At 37.3% G+C, this 21220-nt stretch overlaps 1 protein-coding gene across 1 annotated transcript in view; it reads right to left on the bottom strand.

The window, feature by feature from the left end:
* Positions 1-6246: 6246 nt before the first annotated feature.
* The window catches only part of LOC139147240 (retinoblastoma-like protein 1), a 39105-nt gene continuing 24131 nt past the window's right edge, over positions 6247-21220 (bottom strand). The window contains exons 6-19 of the mRNA XM_070718264.1: positions 19540-19700; positions 16163-16227; positions 14904-15090; positions 14399-14785; positions 13793-13875; positions 13390-13510; positions 12060-12291; positions 11544-11771; positions 10971-11125; positions 10582-10758; positions 9971-10148; positions 9461-9618; positions 8828-9058; positions 6247-8592 (exon numbers count right to left, since the gene is read on the bottom strand). Coding sequence (XP_070574365.1) covers positions 8416-8592; positions 8828-9058; positions 9461-9618; positions 9971-10148; positions 10582-10758; positions 10971-11125; positions 11544-11771; positions 12060-12291; positions 13390-13510; positions 13793-13875; positions 14399-14785; positions 14904-15090; positions 16163-16227; positions 19540-19700 — 2540 coding nt within the window. The 3' untranslated portion in view covers positions 6247-8415. The remainder of the gene's footprint in view (positions 8593-8827; positions 9059-9460; positions 9619-9970; positions 10149-10581; positions 10759-10970; positions 11126-11543; positions 11772-12059; positions 12292-13389; positions 13511-13792; positions 13876-14398; positions 14786-14903; positions 15091-16162; positions 16228-19539; positions 19701-21220) is intronic.

Raw genomic sequence — 21220 nt, 5'->3', positions numbered from 1 at the left:
AACAATGTGCAGTTAGTAGACAGTTAGTAGGATCATGTCATTTATTTTTATTATTTATTTTTATTATTATTATTAAAGTTTATTTCAGACAATGTGTCCATATCAGCATTACACAAACAAAAGGAACATTAAACTGAAATGATCAAAAAACAAAGAAAAAAAAACGCAGAAGAAACATTTAATTGCTAATTTACATATTTTATGACTTTTGTAATTAAGGAAATATGTCTAGAAATATGACAGCAAATTTGATGAAACTTGGTATAGATGTTGATCTCAAAGTGTTTTACTATTGAAGAAAGACATTCAGTAGTATCTTGTCAATTAGTAGCTAATTTGCATATTTCATGAACTTTCCTAATTAGTGTGCTATGTTCAAAAACATTGCACCAAATTTGATGAAACTCGGTACAGATGTTGATCTCAAAGTGTTGCAGTAGCATGCAAAGACAATAATCACATCATGTCAATAAATTGCGTATTTGCATATTTAATGGATTTTCATTATTAGGCTGATACGTCAAGAAATACTTCTTCAGATTTGTTGAAACTTGGTATAGATGTTGAGCTCATCTTGCTTTAACTGTGTATAAGGACATTTATCAGTATCATGTTAATTAATTTCTAATTTGCATATTTAATGACTTTTCCTTATTAGTGTTATACGTCCAGTAATCCTCCATCAAATTTTATGAAACATGGTTCAGATAATGATCTTCCAGTAGTTTCAAACTGAATAGTGACATCCTGTTGATAAATTACTTGTCTTATTTAATGACCTTTTGTGATTAGGGTGGCACCCCAGATTGGCTGAATAGGGAAACAATGTTTAAATGAGAGATCTATATTCTGAATGACTGCACTAAATCTGATGACACTTGATACAGATATTGATCATACAAAGATTTACCAGTCAAGAAGGGCGTTTTAATTTTAGCAGTATCAATAGCTAATTATAGGAAGTCTCTTCTTTACTGAACATGAGGACATTTTTGGTTCACATCTGGCATTCTGACTTTTTTATGTCAAGAGCCATTACCAAATAACAATTAAAGCTGTCTGACCAGCGGTTTGATGAAGAAAAAGATTTTTTACCAAAAACACCTTTTTTGGTGCTAATTTACATATTTTCAAGAATATCAAAAAATAAAAAAAAATTGCTTCTCAAAATCATATTTTCATCTACACAACAAATATCAAATCAGTAAGTACTGCGGTTCTCAAGATATTTGAGTGGACGGACGCCTCACAAACGGACATACATACATATATATACATACATACATACATACAGACTGACGACGGATAGATACCATCCCAATAGCTTCTATAGACTATAGTCTATAGGAGCTAAAACTGTTATTCATTTTCATTGAATTACCTACCAAACTATAGAATCTGAAAATGTAAAAAAAATAAAAGGGAAACAAAGAATTTTCAGATCCCCCCCCCCCTTAAAGGCAGAGCAAAACTTTCAAGTACCCCTCTCTTTTACCACCCAAAGTTTCAAATCTCCCCTGAATTCCTCCAGCCCCTCCTCTCAACAGTATTTGTGGAGCCTGTAAGAAAAACATCTCAATAAAAAGAACAGGAAATATTGACATCAAGGTGTATTCATGCATGTGTGAATAAAATTAGGTTCCTCTGAGAGAGAGAGAGTGAAGAATAACGTTGCCAAAAGTGGCACAGTTGAAATAAGTAATTCTAAGTATTAAAAACACAGAGAAAAAAAAGGAGTGCTGCCCAGTGAATCTGCCAGACCCTCCCTCAGAATTTCCAATGGTTCATCCCTTATTGTAGGCACTGCCTACCAACCTGTAGATCATTACAGATTTTTTGCCAAGCTAGATTCTTTGTGAGTATGGTTATATAAAGTGTGACCTTTAAACACTTGTATGTCAGTTTGAAAAAGGCATTTTTGCATTCTCTGCCAAGAGTTCAAAGGTCATCAAAACAGCTCACAGGCCTCAATTGCCTGTGTGTTGTGACTCGGCCATTTTCTGCATAATGCATGTACGAATGCCAGACTTCATAGAACAAAAGCAAATATTTGTGTTGCATTGTAGAAAGCATTGTGCTTTGTACAATATGTATATTAAAATCATATACAACACAAATTGTTTTTATTAATTATTCATTATAATAAACAACAAACAATAAGGTAATAGCTTTCATAACACTGTCACATATTTGTTCCAAATGACACAAGTTTGACACACAAACTTTTCAAGTGGTACTAGGTCAATTAGTTTTAGAGTACAGAATTTTGACAACTAAATTGAAGAAACAGACCAACACATTTTTGTACATGCAAGTTATACCATCTTTTAAACAAATCTATAAGGATTCATCCCTAAAATCCTCCAAATGGAATTTGAATGGTTTTGGCCAAGTTTTTTTTTCAAAAGAACATTTCGCGGAACATAGGGCTAGTGTCCTCGAAGCTTCTATAGACATGGATACAAAATTAAGTATTTCCTGACTGTATGAAATTATCTCACTAAGGTCATCTTAGGGACCTGTTAACCAAATATTAAAGCTGTCTGACCAGCGGTTTTGAAAAAACAAGCAACCTTACAGTCGACAGAGCTCTGCTGTGTTATGTAGAGAATAACTCTTTGTGACACATGTATTGATGAAGAAGCTTGAAAGCTTTGATAACTCATTTCAGGATGGTCTGACCAAAAATGGCAAAATTAGCTGCAAAAATACAAAATGGATGATTTTATCATAATTTCAATACATTACATTAAGATAAAGCCTAGGAACCTGTTTACCAAATATCAAAGCTATCACATGAGTAACTTTTGAGAAACAAATATTTTGACCAAAAACGGCAAAAATTGACCCAAATATACAAAAATTGAAGATTTCATCAAATTTCACTATATCACACTAAGAGAACCCCTAGGAACCTGTATACCAAATATCAAAGGCATCAGACAAGTGGTTTTTGGGAAACACATTTTTCGACCAAAATGGCACAAATTGCATCAAAATTACAAAATTGCAGATTTCATCATATATTCAATATATCATATTTAGTTCATCTGTAGGAACCTGTATTCCAAATATCAAAGCTGTCAGACGAGTGGTTTTGATGAAATAAAGTTTTGACCAAAAATGACAAAAAATTCCTTAAAAAAACAGATTTGCATATTTCATCACAATTTGAACAAATCCAAGTTGGGTTATCCCTAGGGACCTGTATACCAAATATCAAAGCTGTCCAACCAGCGGTTATGAAGAAGATTTTTTACCAAAAACACCTTTTTTTGCACTAATTTGGATATTTTCAACAATATCAAAAAATAAAAAAAAAGCGGTTTCTCATAATCATATTTTGCATCTACACAACAAATATCAAATCAGTAAGTACTGCGGTTCTCATGATATTTGAGTAGACGGACGCCTCACAAGACTGACGACGGACGGATACCCATCCCAATAGCTTCCATAGACTATAGTCTACAGTAGCTAAAAATGGAAAAATTGCCTAACAATGCAAATACATACGTATGCAAATTTAATAATCAATCAAATCTCTATGAGGCTATCACAAGAATCTACATGTGAAATTTTCAATGGTTTTGGATAAGAGATTTTGGAGGTACTCTAATACAAAAAAATGAAAAATTGGCTCCCAAAATTATGCAAACTTGATAATAATCTGAAAAATCAGCATAAAGTCAGCCCTTAAAACCTACGATCTGAATGCTGTCAGATAAGTTAAAATCAGAAAAGTTGCACCCAAAGTTAGCATACGCAAATTCACTATCATTTGAACAGAGCTGAATAAAGTTGTTCCTTGGAACAAATCAAATTAAATTTTTAAGATTCACAGATTTTCATGAAGTATTCTCTGAATTACAACAAAACAACTGAAAGTTTAACTGTGACTTTATTAAGCATGCTCCTATCTTATCCTATCTTATACCTGGCTCCTCAGAAAGGCATAGCTTTATATTGGACATTTATTAGTGTGGGGCTGACGATGTCTGATACATATGTTCTGACCTTACATTACTGAAGTCTGGCCTGATTAGGTGATATGTGTACCTGGTGAGATGCTTGCTGACAAAATTTGTTCCCAATTGGGTAAGGTATGTCCACTGTTGGATGACGTCTCTTCTTCAGAGAGAAGTATATTCCTCTGTGATATGGTTGTCATTGTTCTTACTGGCTGATGCAGTACAGAAATGATTTATACTTCTCTGTATTACTAAGTGGTGTTTACAAAGAGAGATATAGAAGAAAATAGGGTGTAGTTATCAAGTCTTTCAAGCATAAATTTGGTCTCGGTCTGCAATTTTCTGCTGTGCATGATCGTACCTTCAACAGTCTGCCAAAATTCGGCGAGACAGACCAAGTGCAGCATCTGAGTTGACAATTCTTTACTTGCTTACCAGATAGTCAAAGTGTGCGTATGTATAATGTTTTTATTATTATTTTGATGAAATTGGACCTTCAATATTTAAATCAGTTCAAGGCATGCTTTTCACTCAAACTCAATTTACACGTGAAAATGAATCCAAGTAGCTTGAAGGTCTTTGAAACAAGGACTTTGTGACAGATTAGTAACCAATCGTTAAAGAGACAAGGCATCTGTGAATACTTGGATTCTTACAGGCATGTCACCAGTTATATCTGCATAATAGTGAGCGCATTTATCTCATACATTTTGATTAATCACTCTTAAATCCTGGAATATACGTTATCAGCACACACTCCCTTGGAATGAAAAGCTGAAGTTGATACAGATGGGCAAATGTTTAAGCAGGATCCTCTTGGTGGAATGGGGTAGTTACCGAGAAGACTTTTTAGTCCCCACGGACACCGTCCGGGGGACTTATAGGTTTGGTCATGTCCGTGCGTGCGTGCGTCCGTGCGTGCGTGCGTGCGTCCGTCCGTTCACGCAGATATCTCAGAGATGCCTGGAGCGATTTCATTCAAACTTGGTACAAGGATTACTTCATATGTCATACAGATGCACGTAGATTTGTTTTGTGATGCGATCCAATATGGCTGCCAGGCGGCCATTTTATGATTTCATAACTCAGGCATGTTTCAACTGATTTATTCAAAGTTGGTACAAGGACATTGACCAATGTCATAGATATGCACGTCAATTTTTTTGGTGATACGATCCAATATGGCCGCCATGCAGCCATTTTGTTACGATTTTTTCATGTACAGAGCCATTACTCAGGCATGTTTCAACAGATTTTATTCAAAGTTGGTACAAGGACATTGACAATGTCATAGCTATACACATCAATTTGTTTTGTGATACGATCCAATATGGCCGCTCTGCGGCCATTTTGTTACGATTTTTTCATGTACAGAGCCATAACTCAGGCATGTTTCAACAGATTTTATTCAAACTTGGTACAAGGATATTGACCTATGTCATGCACATGCACATTGATTTGTTTTGTGATACTATCCAATATGGCCGCCGTGTGGCCATTTTATTACATTTTTTCATGTCCAGAACCATAACTCAGACATGTATCAAGTGAATTTATTCAAAGTTGGTACAAGGAGATTGACCAATGTCATACATATGCACATTAATTTGTTTTGTGATACGATCCGATATGGCCACCGTGTGGCCATTTTATTACGATTTTTCCATGTCCTGAACTACAACTCACACATGTATCGAGCGAATTTATTCAAAAGTATTTTATCACAGACCTAATGAAGAGGACTCTATCCTCTCTGAGGACCTGTAATCAAAGTACCCATTAACAAGTGGGGACTGTGTCATCAACGATGACTTGTTCAGTTGTATTCTGGCGTTTAAACATGCCGCTGGTCAAGGGCTTCAAAGTGTAGAGGTCAAACACAAAAGAGTTTGTGGCTTGGATTGCAAGGACTAGGCAAGCCCAGCTGACTCAGAAATCTTTCTGTTAAAGTATCAAGTTAGCTGTCTGTTCCAATATATGGCTTGGTAAAACTCAGGCATTGTGTATCTTCCCTGTACATATCAAATGTAGATCCTTTCAGTAGATTGAAATAGACAAATCCTAATCTGGCCATGACCATCACATCTGGCTATGACCATGGCTGGCTGCTTTCCTTCACCTTGGTAATGGCATAAACAGACTTCATGTGGAGACTTTATACCTAGCTGACCTTACCCAGAATAAATATAAAATTTGAAACGAACACAAAACTCAGAACACCACAATAAAGTCTACAGCATGCAGAGTGCAATTAACCACAAAAACAACTGAAACATATATTTTTACGCGTTTTTATTAACTGTTTTTTAAATGTTGGAAGCTAAAATTTTTACTCTACAGCCGTCCTTTAACAGACTAAAAAGCCAAAGTACATCAAAGCCCCTCTGTTCCAAACCTGCATCAAAATAGTCTTGCTACAACAAATGCTATATTCATGATAAGATTTTACATATTTACAAGTGGGCATCAACACAGTGGGTAACTCCCGTCATGTGATCTGAACTGGCCAATCACCTTTCCCTCATTAGACCATTACACTAGAGACAGACAGGGGTTGCAAATTTTGAGACTGACAGGGGTTGCAAGTTTTGCGATGCAAAGAAATCAACTCTCCCATCTCAGATAAATTTCTTCCCTCGAAATTCTTTCCTTTATTAAAATCATCGAAGTTTCCATTTTTCTTCACAGTGTGTTATTTCCATTCGTACTGATTGAGGATTCATGTTCAGAACAAGCGGATTTCAACTTGTTAGCTAACTTCCCCCAAAAGTACATAAAGTAGAGTAGTCCAACCATGAGAAACAATAATACATCAAATTGAGTGAAAATACTGACTAAAAGGAGGGGGAGATCACGAAAATCAATATCTAGGTATGAGTTACAAACATGGAATTGTGAACCGGGAAAACATTGCACAAAACATACAAAACAGGAAAGGGTTTAATCTTTTTTTTCCATAAAACATTTTCTTTTCTAGTACTTTACAAGCTCATTTTCTCATAATAATCTAGCACTCAAATATTACATATACAAAATCTAATTTAACTTAGTAAACAACAGAAAAAAGTCTCATTAAAATCCCATACATTCACACACATCCATGTAAAGTTGTTCTGAGTTCAAGCGAAAAGAAACTGTGTTTACAATATGCCTAACATCTTAGGCAACTCTTACTGGCCGCATCGTTAACAGGAAATGAGAAGTGACTTGTTCACGTGATTCAACTGCCTGTTGAACCAATCACCACACATCGGGGAAATTTCTAATTTCAGTAATTTAGGCTAAATTGTAGAGTAACGTTTATGAATCAATGTGATATACGTCATGCTATCCACTATTTTCATTTGAAGAAATAAGCAATCCCTTATATCCATGATGGAATAAAGTGTTTGGAAAGACTGAAACATGATGACTGCGCTCTGGATTTAAAGAAGGCATGATAAAATAATGTTTCTATTTTGCCATTTTTGTGTCATGATTCTGCTTACTGTCAATCAACAGTTTCTTTTTATGAAGTGTTTATTTTTGTTCAAGTTCCAATCATAATTTTCTCTAACAGACAAAATGAAACTTACCATTTTCTGATCTCTGTGATGTTTCACAAAAGTTTGCAGTGAAAAACAGAAAGACTACAAAAATACAGTATTTCAGTTTGAATATATTATCTATGGTAATTAAATCTTCAATTTGGTTCCCTGTCCCATCTTTCACATACTTTATAAACCCTTTTTTTTCAAGGCAGACAACTGTCAACTGCAAAATGTAATATCTCATCTGTCATTCGGTGATTACTGCAAATACAAAACTGTAACAGGAGAAGGCTAATCCTGACATTAGAACATGATTTTCTGATGTAAAATTGTAATAAAAAATTATAACAGACTCCATGTAAAACATGTAGATGTTAAACATAAGATACTCAACCACTGCGGTTGCACACCATCTAGAACCATTTCCAGTATTTCTATTCCTTAAAAGCCACGTTCATGTCTCAAAGCTACGACTATGGCAACACCTTAAAAGAGCTTTCCTGGATTTCAGCAAACTGTTCCTTATTCTAGCATATGTGGATTTCTCTGCAAAGATCAACTGTCTTCATATATTTAGCTGCATGATCTACACTGGAGGACAAAAGTTTGACAAGCAGACCGATGGCCTGACTGGAAAAACGGCTTGCATTATCTTGAAAGATGTAAGACATTTACATCGGTTACTGATTTACATGTTCTTGAACATTCTTGGCAAAAAAACAAGGGTCAGTGTGACCAAAAACTTAAAAGAAACAACATCGATGAATGCACAGTTGGATAAGAAAACTCAGAAAAATTCCTGAAGCTGATGCTAAAATATCATGATTTTATTTTAAAACATTAAAAACAATCTGACATTGAGTATGAACTCTTGCTAGAGTGACGTACATTACAAATCTAAAATTGGATGTTTTTTAGTGTCCAGAAGATGCAGCTTGTCTGTCGGAATTGACATCATTCAGGCGACGGATGAAATTCTTGTTATTTTCTGTACACAGCTTCTTTGGACTGTCATTTGCGTCATCTTGAAGTAAGCGTTTCCCGATTCTTGGTTCACCTGACTTGATCATGTTATTTATGTCTCGAAGATTCTGTAACAAAAGACAGATTGACAGTTAACCAGACTGCGCTGTCATCAAAATTACATAAATGTCCCTTTGTGACCTCTGCAAGGCATTGATGAGAGTGGGACTTTGGAAAATCAAAATTATTTAATTTATGCTTTGGCTGGACGTATTCAGTGACAGGGCAATACAAGGATGAAGTTCTTGCAACAATTGAACATGCTCTGATGGCAGATAAAATAATCTTCAGATAACAACTTACCTTGGCAGGGCTGCGGTTGAAGCAGTACATCATACCACTGGATGGGCTCAATGGAGTGCTGTTTTTCCGAGGTGAAATGTACACTGAATGTCGACTTGACACTCGCCTCGGCGACACTGGATGCGTCTTCACGAGGGGTAATGGTGACAGTGGGGGTGCCTCCAGGCTGCCTTCTGCATTGTGTTGAGCAGAGAACCTCATAGCAAAGGTTTGTATCTTGCGCACATATATCTGGATGGAGGAAAAAGATGGGGAATAGTTTATCAGTGTCACTGTGTAGATTTGTTCAGCTTATGCTCATAGTGCCACAGATTAGCATTCATTTATGCAAATGCATATATAATTATTGTTTCATTATGCATATCCAGAGAAAATGAGTCATCATTAACTGAGAATATTCATGTGCCTTAGATTGTGCACTGTATGAAATTGATGATGGCTGAAATTTCAGAAGTTGGGTGTCCAGTGTTTGCAAGGTTGCCTACAGATTTATTCTGCTCACAAATTGAACTCCTGCAGAATGTGTGGCAGGTAACAGTATAACATTGAGGGCATTTGTCTGTTGTGTATGTGTGTATGAGAGTAAAGAGAGAGCGAGAGTGATGGGAGGTAGGAGGGTGAGCAATTACTCACTGAGTTGTAAAACTTGATAAGATCTCCTCTGTCTTCTTCTTCAAAACTTGAACCGGTACCAGCCAGTCTGGTTGGTGTTGGTGGGGCACTATTTGGTTGAGGTACTGGCAGTGTACTTGTTGATCTGATCTGTACTGGACTACCAGAACCATTTCCACCTGTGGCGACAGAAATTAAAGGTATATAATTTAAATATTGCTGGAAAAATTTCACTTGTTTGATTGAGTGTATCAGTATTTATGCCACAAGGGGGTGCTGTTTTTTAACACCAGTGAGACCTCATTTCTCATGCATAGTGTCGAAAGAATATCTTTGAAAATATGACATGTACATGGCTACGTTTATGCACAAATGGTGCAGGTGTACCTTCAACAGACAAGCATGTATGCTAAAAATTAAATCTCATGAAAAACCTACGAGTAAGTCCATTGTTGCACTGAATGCCTGAGATTATTCCAACACCCTGTTTGTTTAAATGAGGAAACGAAGTCCAAACAATCAGCTATTTACCTGGCTGTACAGGTGACCCATGACGACTGGCGCCATTTCTACCGCTGCCATCACTGCTGTTGGAGCTGTGGCGTCGACGGCTCTTCAGAAGCACACTGCGGTAAACATGGCTGTTAGCTTGCGGCTGAAGACGGTAACACTTCATGATTTCTTGGAATGTTCTGTCCTGACCAGTTACCTAGGCGACAGAGATGAACAGTCAGAGGCAGGCAAAGCAGTGGGCATAAAAATCACATGATATAAACCTACATGACAGTTTTATGGCAACTGCGTGATGAATTTGATTGAACGTCAAATGAGAAATTATGTCAAACCTCCCACATAGCGGAAATGTTGCATAACTGGAATAAAGTGCAAGATCTCTTCTGGATGACATACTGACATGATCACCTGTAGAATGTCATACTGCAACGACGTCTCTTTCAACACAGTGACTGTGCAAGGTGTGTTCACAAATCAACTTCAACGTGAATCTGGAGTTTGTATGCAAAGTTCTGCACTGAACGAACATTTCTAACTTCAAACCTTAGACTATGATCCAGATTCCCATAGGTCAAAGGACAGGGCAGATCATGACGGCTAAATGGCTAGGTCATTTGCAGAATATTTACCTTGGCAATGACATAGACAGCACACATTATCAGCTGATCTAAATGACGGTCCACCATCATCCCGATACTACTGACCAGTGAATGTTCAAAGCATGTCCAGATCTTGCGGCGAAGTTCCTCATTGATCTCCAACCTGTTACAAAGATCTAGCAACCTCACATTGGCAAGGTGGTACACCTATCAAAACATAAATGAGAAGAAAGATATCATAATTGCTTCTCGCTGATATGTGTTTCAGCATGGAAAGACATGGCGTGTTTTTTACAAATTCATAATTATATCAAGAATATGTTTTTTTCCAGTGTGCTTCAAAAATGCCAACAATTTCATAACCAAGCTGAGAAGTTTTGTTTTGGTAACCTGTAACGCGTGAGCTGATCGTGACCTACCTTTCGGAAGAACAGACCAAGAGATCCTGTCCTCTTTGGTTTCTGGGGAACTTGCTGTTTTGGCGGTGACTTGCTTGGTGAAGTCAACTGCACAGATGTTGAGGTGGCCAACGGTACAGCTATGTACGTTATGGTTCCATTTTCATTTCTCACACCTTGGATGGAAAAGAAAAAGTCAAACTTTACCAAAAATTTCCTGTTTTTGAAATACTTTACATTTCTGACTACCTTTTAGGATGTGAACACTGATCATCAATGTCGACAAAACATGACGTGTTTAGAATTACCCATGCTACCATAAATTACTAAACACTGGGGTCAACTAGAAGGCTCTGTAACATGTCTATGTATAGCAACAACACTTCTGTCCAATCTGCTGTTACACAGGTACACATGTTCTAGGGCCACTGAGTACTTTGAATTTTCTGAGTGACTCGCAGACATCTCCCCACAGTTGGCTATTTCAGTTTTGACATTCATTGGACATTACACAACAGCTACAAGATTGCTGACATCATAGAAGGAAAGGATACATATGTAGATAGTTTATTAAAAGAAAATAATCTGCAATACCTTGTACAGGGATGACAGTTTGCCCAATGCCAGCCACCCTCTGAGCCACAGCAGCAGCTGCAGCATCTGCATTGATTGATCCACCCGACTGTGAGGGCGCTGCAGCAGGGCTATCACTGCTCTGAGTAGGATTACTGCTACCAGATGTGAACAGTCTCCTCCTGGTGTTGCCGGGCTGCGGTGAACTGAATCTGTCATGAGCAGACATTGGAGACTGTGGGGGGACATCTGGAAAAGGACAAAAATAATTCTTAAACCTTTGTTCTATTTTGATTTGGGATAGATGGAGTTCTTTTTGGTTTGACGGAAATACTGATAACGTAGTTTTCAAAAGAATTAACTTTGAACTCTGTCAGCACTATGTCTTCTATGACCATAAAACTAAAACTTATTTCTGAAGAAAAACTCAGAGTTGAGCTAACCTAACCTTTACTGAAAACTTGCAAGATAAAAAAGATCGCTAAACGTTATTGTCTCCACCAAGTATTGTTCATTTGTTTGTTTAAGCACACACACCTTTCCTCAAAGCATCAGCTGTTGCCAGTCTCTTTACTCTTGGATGCATCAGAGGAGATCCCATCACTTGCTGTGCATTCTGGGAAGGCTGGCTCGGGTTTTGACCATTGTCAGTTTGGTGAGGGAGGGTGACTTCCTCACAGGTGGGCACCCCTTGCCCAGAATCCTTGACTGCATCCCAGAGAGGGGATTCCTGTCTCCACGCCAAACTCTCAAGAATTTGTTCCTCAATCTGTAAATGGTAATAAGTTGGATAATTGGTAAAAAATCAATTCCTACATTTTGGAATATGTTTTTTCACATTCACTATTTCTGGGGTCACTGTACTACTACGGATGACAAGTTTGGTTGAGACAGAAAACTATTCTGCGCCAAGTTTTCAATGAATGCTTGCTTGATGGCATTGCACATGATTAACCCTTTCACAACAATGGTTTTCCCCAAACCCATTGTTATCAGTGGTGATTGTGGACCTGTTTACTGGGAATTGAGGGGTGAACATGTAAATGAAGTTTTATCTGCAAATCAAACACAGTGACATTAAGACTCTATCAAATTCGACTACCTAGCTGCAATTACAATTTGAGAAAAATCACAACATTTATGCAATGAATTTGCTGTCTGGTGAATGTTTTCGATCCTGTGCCAACTTGGAATAGGGAAAGCAAATTGTGGTGATTTCTGTTATTAATCAGAAATGTCCACTAAAGATTATTTTGCAATCTGTAAATATTTGCATACTGTAAGCTAAATAGCATTTGATAGTTATTATGTCAAGTCATGTATCAAGAATATTTTAAGAAAGTATTATTTTCTTTGATGTCAAAAAAGCCAAAACATAGCAGAGATTTCACGCTGTAACTTTTCGCAGTTTTCTTCCCAAATCCTCTCGGAGTTGAGAGATGAGGTTTATTTTATGTCAGGCTTTTTCTATAGGTAATTGGCCAGATTATTGCTTCTGGGATTTCTTGTTGTACCAATGTTATCTCATATTTCTGTACCCTAAACATCGATACACATTTATCAGTGCAAACGGAACAGGACAACACACCTACAAAGTGATGATCGAATTGCATGATAAAACAGCTTGAAAATCTAAGAAACTGCACATGCACGAAAACAGATTGATAAACTGTGAGAGATGTATCCTACAGTCACGCTGTACAGGTTTTCTACATAAATTTCCTGAAATTTTTGTTTCTGAACTGCAACTTTGCTTTTGAATAAATAATCAAGAGAAGACCTATGCACCAAGGACTGCACCTGTAACTGTGAAGCAAGTTCTGCAATTGGATAATATCAACAATCTCCAGAAAAATGTTCAACTCACATGGTTGAGGTGTTTGACAACGTCTCTTGAAAGCCCATCTTCTGCTCTGATCAGCAGTTCTATAACTTTATAGAAATGGTAGGATGACAATTCGTAAATGTCTATCACCCATGGGAATGTTCTGAAATTGAGAAAAAGGCAAAGATGACATCATCATAGCACTTGTGTGACTCGACTCAACCAATGGAGTAAATATAAATAGTATATTCTACTTGTTGTTCCGTCCTCTATTGTGGTAGACCTCTGAATGAATACAAATTTGACATTTCAATTACACTAACATCTACTGAAGGAAAGAAGTAGGACTATTGCAGAATTTTTGGAGAATGAAAATACAAAACAATAGAAAAACTCTGGAAGTAAAGCACACACTGTGTTCTTACAAAACTGTGCGAGTACTTACCTTTGAGAATTGTATGAAAATATCACCACTTCAAGACAGCATGCAAAGAGTGACTTGTGGAAAAGGTCATGTTCTAATAGACTCTGTGACGAAAATAGAAAATAGGATGTTTCAGTGTGCATGTGACATTTCACTGTTGATAGTGTAGCATTGAGCATCATGGACACCCGAAACGAGATCAGGAATTTTACAATGCTGTTACTGCCGAGAATTAGTGGGCATTTGACAATTAGATCAACACCTTACCCAATTGCTTATTTACATCAGACACTTTATTTCTGAAAGTACTCAACTATCTCTGAGTATTGCTTGCCAGTGGCAAGTTCTCAAAGACAAGAATAATAAATACTACAGAGATAAATGTTTCTATACAAAACCAACTGTTTGCCTTCCCCTGTGCTGACGTCAGTGTCATATCTGTTCCCACTGTTTTATTGCTGAAATGTTGTAGAGTCCATGATGATTGCACAGAGATACATAGACATAACAGTCTACGCTTGAGTACAAAGTTTCCCTCTGAAAACTTCCCCATGGTGGGATGAACTTGTACAGGTAAAGAATGGTCATGTTACTCACTGAAAACAGAATCCTAATAATTTTTCTTACCGTGAGATCAAATTTTGATCCAAGACGTTTCTTCTCTTGTTTCATGATATTTTCCAGTGCTTTGTAGTACAGGCTTTCTGCAATGCACAGACGTTTCTTTGCAAAGTCTATATGAGACCCAGGTAGGTCATCCGATGGCTGTGCATACTTTTCACAGAATATCTCCCCAATTTCCTTCACCCTGTTTGTAACTGTCTCTTGTGGGTTCTTACTGCACTCTTTGAAAAGCGACACCAGCGTGTCACTGGGACCCAATTTGTGGCCAATGAGGAGGGCCTGCAGGCGGCTGACACTCTGTGTTGCCGTAGAAACTGGTGTCACGGTAGGATCTTTCTCTTTGAGATACCTCCTGCCAGTCAGTGGTGTAGAGGGCGCCAGACTCCTGGTCTGTGAATTAATAAATTGAACATAATCTATAATTTGCTATCAACACATTTCATGGTATTCTCAGAAAAAAAAAACATTCCAGTATTTTTTGTGTATAACATAGCTTTTGAGGTCTTACCTGATCAAAATGCTGCTGAAGATTGCGTTTCACTTGCATTTTTTCTGATAAATTTCCCGCATCCGTGACAGCAGTTGACTTGGCTGGTGTGCCGATTTCCTCATCTGCATCAGCGCCAAGGAAAATTCTCTCATCAAAATCACCCTTTGTCAGCACAAACTCTTCATATTCTTTATTTACACTTTTACTGTGAAATCGAAACAGTGGACGGATTAAACAAGAATGTTGAGGCTTTAAGGCTATTTCTCTTACGGGGAACACTAAAAAAGATTTTGAAAAACATGTTTGCCATTATTTCTAAAGTACTTAATACCACTTGCCTCATGTTGTGCACTGCATCTTTACAATAACACTTATTTTGTCATCACTTGACCACAACACATTTTAACACTGGAATATTGCCAAAAAAATCTAATGGAGTACACAGGAATACTTTTCTAAGCATATTTGCAGCTTAAAAGGCAGTCTCTTCTTGACTGGATTTGGAAAGATGTCTGATGTGGTCATCCTTCCTGACACAGTCGCCATCAATGTCTGTTGAGGAACCTTCCAGCAGAGAGATATGATCGTAAGGGAATGTGCATCCGGATGTTTTAGAATATGACTGCTGTAGTTAAGTGACATCATTCATCTTGTTTTTACGTCATCAGCTTTCACACTTGTGCGATGACAACAATCCATGCTCTCCTACCTTTGAGGCTTAATGACTTCAACACCGTTTGGGATACTTTTCACACAGACATTGTGGTTTTACGACCAAATTTCCAACACTTCCCAAACCATGCTATATCCATGTCTGCTTCCCATAAAATCAACCTTGCCTTTGATTATAACAATTAAACATTCAAAACGCCTTCACATCTAATAGAAATGGATGTCTGCTGTCACAAGTTTTAACGACCGCAACCTTGACGAGTGTCTCTGCCAATACGAGGGTTCATTGACTTGCTGATTTTCTCTCAGAAATGATTCATGGGCAAGGGCTCGGCTTTTCCCCGTTAATCTTGACCTTGCTAATGCTGACAAGTTGACACTCCGCAATTTGAATACAGACTCACGATGATGAGACTATCGTGGCATGACGCAAATTTTGTTGGTGAAAACTGCACAGCCAAGATACAGCTTTCAATAGCTTGTGTTCATGGCATGATTATTGAAAATGAACCTGTTCATCCTAATTCCTTGTAAACTGGTCCACACTAACAATTAAAAACCATTGGTTTTGGGCCAAACCATGGTGATGAAGGGGTTATACTTACTTGTTAGGTTCAAAGTTGGCTACATCCAGGAGACCTGACAGGGTCTCTGGTTTACCTTTCAATATCTGAAATAAAACATTGCAACAGTTAATGCAGTGTTGCTATTTGCTATCTCATGGAATAAAATCAAGGTTGAAAGGTGATTTCTGTTTACAGTAATTTACTCACAACATGTGCACATGGTACAATCTCCACAGCTCCTTTAAAATCAATTGGACCTGTTAGATGGTAATTCGCTGCAAACAGACCACGATATGCATTGACATCCAATAATAGTCACATTTACTGATCAATATACAGATAGATTCAAGGTTATCTTAAAAGAACCACAGGAAGTAGCCTAGAAAAGTTCCAGACTGTCTCATCTCTCAATAGCATCTTAACCCTTAAGACGCCATAGACTTTCATGCAATATAGCCTCCCATGCCAAGAACTTTTTGAACCAATAAACTTGACATGTTACACTTCTTTTAGACAGGTACAGTGTGTTTCCTGTGATTGGAAGCCCAGCCAAACCACTATGAATTTCAAAGATCAGGAAATGGAGAAGCTTCGAGAAGTCTTTCCATGTTTGGTTTAGCAAATGGGGGGGTGGGAAAATGGGCTTAAAATGCACATTTTTGGTTCAAAATGTATTGTAAATGAATAAAAGACTCCTAAAAATAGATCTTATCGTCCAAAAACCTGCAAACTTTTACACATTTTAAATGTCATGAAAAGACATATTTTGGTGAAAATTTTCAGCAGCGGAACTTATCAAATGTAAATAATAAACAAACAAACAATTGTTGATATTTGTCAATAATACAAATACCACATACCCTTCAACACAACTACACAAAAGCATATAACACAAGTGAAATACAGCTCAAGACAATTTTAATCAGCAACATTTCGTAAACAACATCTTTTATTCATTTGTCGTTTATTTATTTATTTGTTTGTTTGTTTGTGTATTTCTTTCTGCATCGAAAGGTGAAACCATGTAACCAGGAAAAATCTTTGTTTTTATTTTTTTATTTGGATTCTGATTGCTATCAGATATAATTAAATTGTTGTTGTTCTGGAATGAATGTTGCCATTAAAGTTAGAGAGGATATGTTTGAAAGATTTGGCATTGCAAGTAAACACAAACAACTAATTTGATTGATATCATGAACAAGCTGCCATCTTACAAGGCAATTCAAATCAGAGCCTGTATTCAGCTAGTACGTTATTAGCTACCCTGTGATTGGCAAACGACGAAAAATTTCACCACAAAAACGCACTACCTGAACTTCTGAGAAAATAAATTCGATTCAAGAACTAAATAAAGTAAGTTTGAGGTACAATAAGAACGACATTCGCCTCTGAACGCTTTCGATAACGTACTGGCCCTGACGTTTGATCGCGACGTCTCCGTAAATCATGACAGTCAATGTGAACACATACGAAAGTTTGATCACGTATTTTGACGAGCACGCAACATAATTCGCCAGTAAATGAACAGAAACCAAAAGGTATGATATAAATAATTACATATCGGGTATATTTCGACAAAAGAATATGTTATAGACGTAGGAATATGACGCGAGATCAACAGTTCGGAACGTGCCGTGTTGTACGTTTTGTACACACAAACCCGTGATCGGCGGCCATCTTGGCCGTCTCGATACACGGTGAAGAATGCCGCGATACCAAAGTTTACTTGACATAAACAGACCTGATCGCTCCAAAATCACAGATTAAATTAAGATTTCGTGAAAATCCTTTCAAATTTCTTTCATCATTAGTGTTTCGGCCTAGAAAACCGAACTGACATACTCAAACTTGAGCTTTCAGAGAGGCTGGTCAATGCGATGCTCCGTGGTGACGCCATTCAAGCCGCTGTTCAACTTCAAAATCACGTTCGGCCGATCAAAAAAAGTCTTCATTTTCTCAGAGATTATCCTCAAAAATTACCAAAATATGTCATTTCTATAAAGAAATGGCCAATAACTTGTCACAAAACAATCGTCTTTAGGATGTACAGCAGGAAAAAGCGTTCAGAATGTCTCTCACTTCGGCGAAGTCAGCGACCAGATCTGATTAGATATTCACGGTAAAAATAGTCGACCCGATTTCCTCGAAAGGTCGCTCAAATTACTGGAAATTGCCGTAGCTACAACTGATGATGTCATTATTTTAGTCCTTATATGGACCTGAAGTGGGTTCAAAGGGTAAGGAATGGATTTATTTGTCAGGTGACCTGTTAAACGCGGGAAATCAAGTTCCAAACTTTGCCTGAGCGAACCTCAGGCCGTGTACGGATATATCCGTGCATGGCGCTGAGCGTGAGTTGGGCGTGTACGGATATATACGGGCATGGCGTTTTAAGGGCATCTTAAACCACACTACCTCTAAAAAAAAGTACACACACTCCTGTGAATTGAACTGGGATTTTCTAATGGGTGCCAGGTAGTTTCTTCTATGGCACAGCAAAACATGCTAATAATAAGAATGGGTTCTGTGTGTACTTTACAAATTTACACTGAAACTATTATACTAGTATCATTGCAGAAAGTGCCTATTGTAGTTTTTGAGTTGTACAGTACATTGCGTAACATATGAGACAATGTCACGTATTTATCTAGCAATCTCCTCCATCTTACACACCTCTTTCCGCTAGTCAGAACTTAACCAACATCACGGTCACCTTCGGGAAAACAATACTAGCGTGTTACCGCATTATCATTACTACTTTGGGATTTTTGAGAAAGTGGTAACAGAGGCCCTGCTAATACACAACCAACACTGTCTCTCCATCTCATCTCTTTAATGTTTTACCGATAGATCCCTGCAGTGAGGCCTTTCCATTAAATATAACAATGGGTGTAATACAAGTAGGTCCAAGGACGATGCTGGTCTACTGAATCAATTACTTTACCAAGCAATTATTTGGACGGCTTTCATAAAGCTACAATCTAATTTCATTTTTAGGTGGGGAAAGATGAAATCTTTAAGCAAAGAGAAATAGAAAAGACACCAAAATCCGAATATGTTGACTAAAAATGAATATTTCAAATTGTAAGAAAACAAGGTCTGAGTAAAAACTTCTCCAACACACCATGGAAATTTTCTAAACACGCGATGTGATAACATTAATGAATGCTTTTTTCTACCTTGTCTTCCACAGGAAATGATTACAGATAGTCACTTACTTACTGTGAAAATCTGACAGGTTATTGAGCACAGATTACAATGTGGCTTATCCTACATGTGACCTTTGATGACCTTACTTTTGGTGACAATGACAGACAACAAAGGCTCCTTGATGCTCCCTACAATGGATTACACTCTAAATCAAGCATTGATAATACAAGGTTAATACTTATACCTTGTATAAAAACTTCACCTACCCGTTTGTCGAACAATTTTTTGATATAAGGCTTGAACCAATGCTCCTTGATTCCTTTGGCTTCAACGACCAGGCCGTCGTGCAAGTCGCAGAGTTTCTCAATGATACAGATAGGCTCCTGGGGTGCCCTGTAGTCTTTGTTGTTGAAATTTGCTGGAAGGCCTAGACAGGTTGGAAGATAAACAAACACTGAAATCTATCAGGTGATAGCTGCATGGGGATAAGACCTGAAATGTTCACATTCCTTGTTGCCAGGCGAGCAAAAAATGTACTAGCAAGGCTTAGAAAGACTTGAAGTTATTTATATGAATAAAAGAAGGTTGATAAAAACAACAGAAAAGCAAAAAAACTAAAGCTTTTGATGGCTATCTCACCTTTAGGTGCCCACACAAATACCACATATATTTGCACACAATGGAGGAGACCTCAAAGCCCTCCTGGTGAATACTTCATTACAATATCAATAGCTATGACATTCCTTGGAATAAACCTCTATTATCAATTCCAAATGACACACTTCTCAGGGCACCAATCACCTAGTTTCCCCTTTTCTGATCAATGTAAAGAATAACATACTAAGGCTTGCTTTTAGACAACTATTCTCATAAATTCACCACCATAACAATTAAGTCAAAACTTTGTATTTGTCCCGCATCAGTCTCTACCAACACAATTACTTGGGCAATTTAATTTATTTTTCAATGGAAAGGTATTGTCCCTATCATTTTGTGTTTTTCTGGTTTCATAGATATGTCACTGCCAATCCCAACACTTGTCAAGTCTCTTTCACTGTCATGTGCAAATAAGGCTCACACTATTTCAATGCATTTCCAAGACATATTTGAAAATTTCAGACAAGACTGTATAAACCATCATATTTGACACAATTTCAATATCAAGGCCATGTTGAGCGCACTCAGATTAAGTTTATGTTTTTCATAATTATGGAAGCTGTCTAAGGTGGAATTTGACTGCAGGTATAAAATCTGTTCTGAAAACGATGAGAACAACTGTGTTTGGGCAGGTTGCCTATATTGAATATTTAATAAAACATCCTAACCCATTCCCAGTGCAGCAGACACTTTATCACAGCACACTGTAAACTTTGATCACAAGATTGTTAAGTAAACTTTTTCAGAACACCTGGAAAAAGGTGAAAATGTTACCCAAGAGGCAAGTTGACTAAATATAGCACAAAACCCAACCCCAAGATAGATGCTTGACAGAATTTCTTGGTGTCATAGCAACCAAAAGGCCATGACAACCAGACTCTTGGCAACATCTACCTCTTCCTCTTTTCTTTGCAATGTTGACATTGCTTCCAAAGGTCATAGCTTACACCTACTTATCAACCTTTGACCGTCTGATTATTGTGAGGTAACACGTGTGGCCTATGGAAGACAGTCAGCTTGTGAGAAAGTTAAGTGCCCCTCTCCCAAAAACATGTACGCAGGTACCATTTATATTTCATTGAAAAGTCATTAAAAGTATGGGTGTTGTAATGATTTTCTCCCTGATACTTTGGTGCTAATTAGAGTTAATTAACCTACAGTTTGATTAATTAATAAGCTATTAACACCTGACAATTGAATTTTATCACTTTGAATCTATCAATGTTCAAATGACACTTTACATTCAATTTTTTTCACACAAAATTCTAAAACCCAAAATTGTACTTTTTT

The sequence above is a fragment of the Ptychodera flava genome, chromosome 13 (genome assembly GCF_041260155.1).
Source record: "Ptychodera flava strain L36383 chromosome 13, AS_Pfla_20210202, whole genome shotgun sequence".
Classification (NCBI taxonomy): domain Eukaryota; kingdom Metazoa; phylum Hemichordata; class Enteropneusta; family Ptychoderidae; genus Ptychodera; species Ptychodera flava.
Note: the sequence above shows the minus strand (reverse complement) of the source record. Positions and strands in the feature narration are given on the sequence as shown.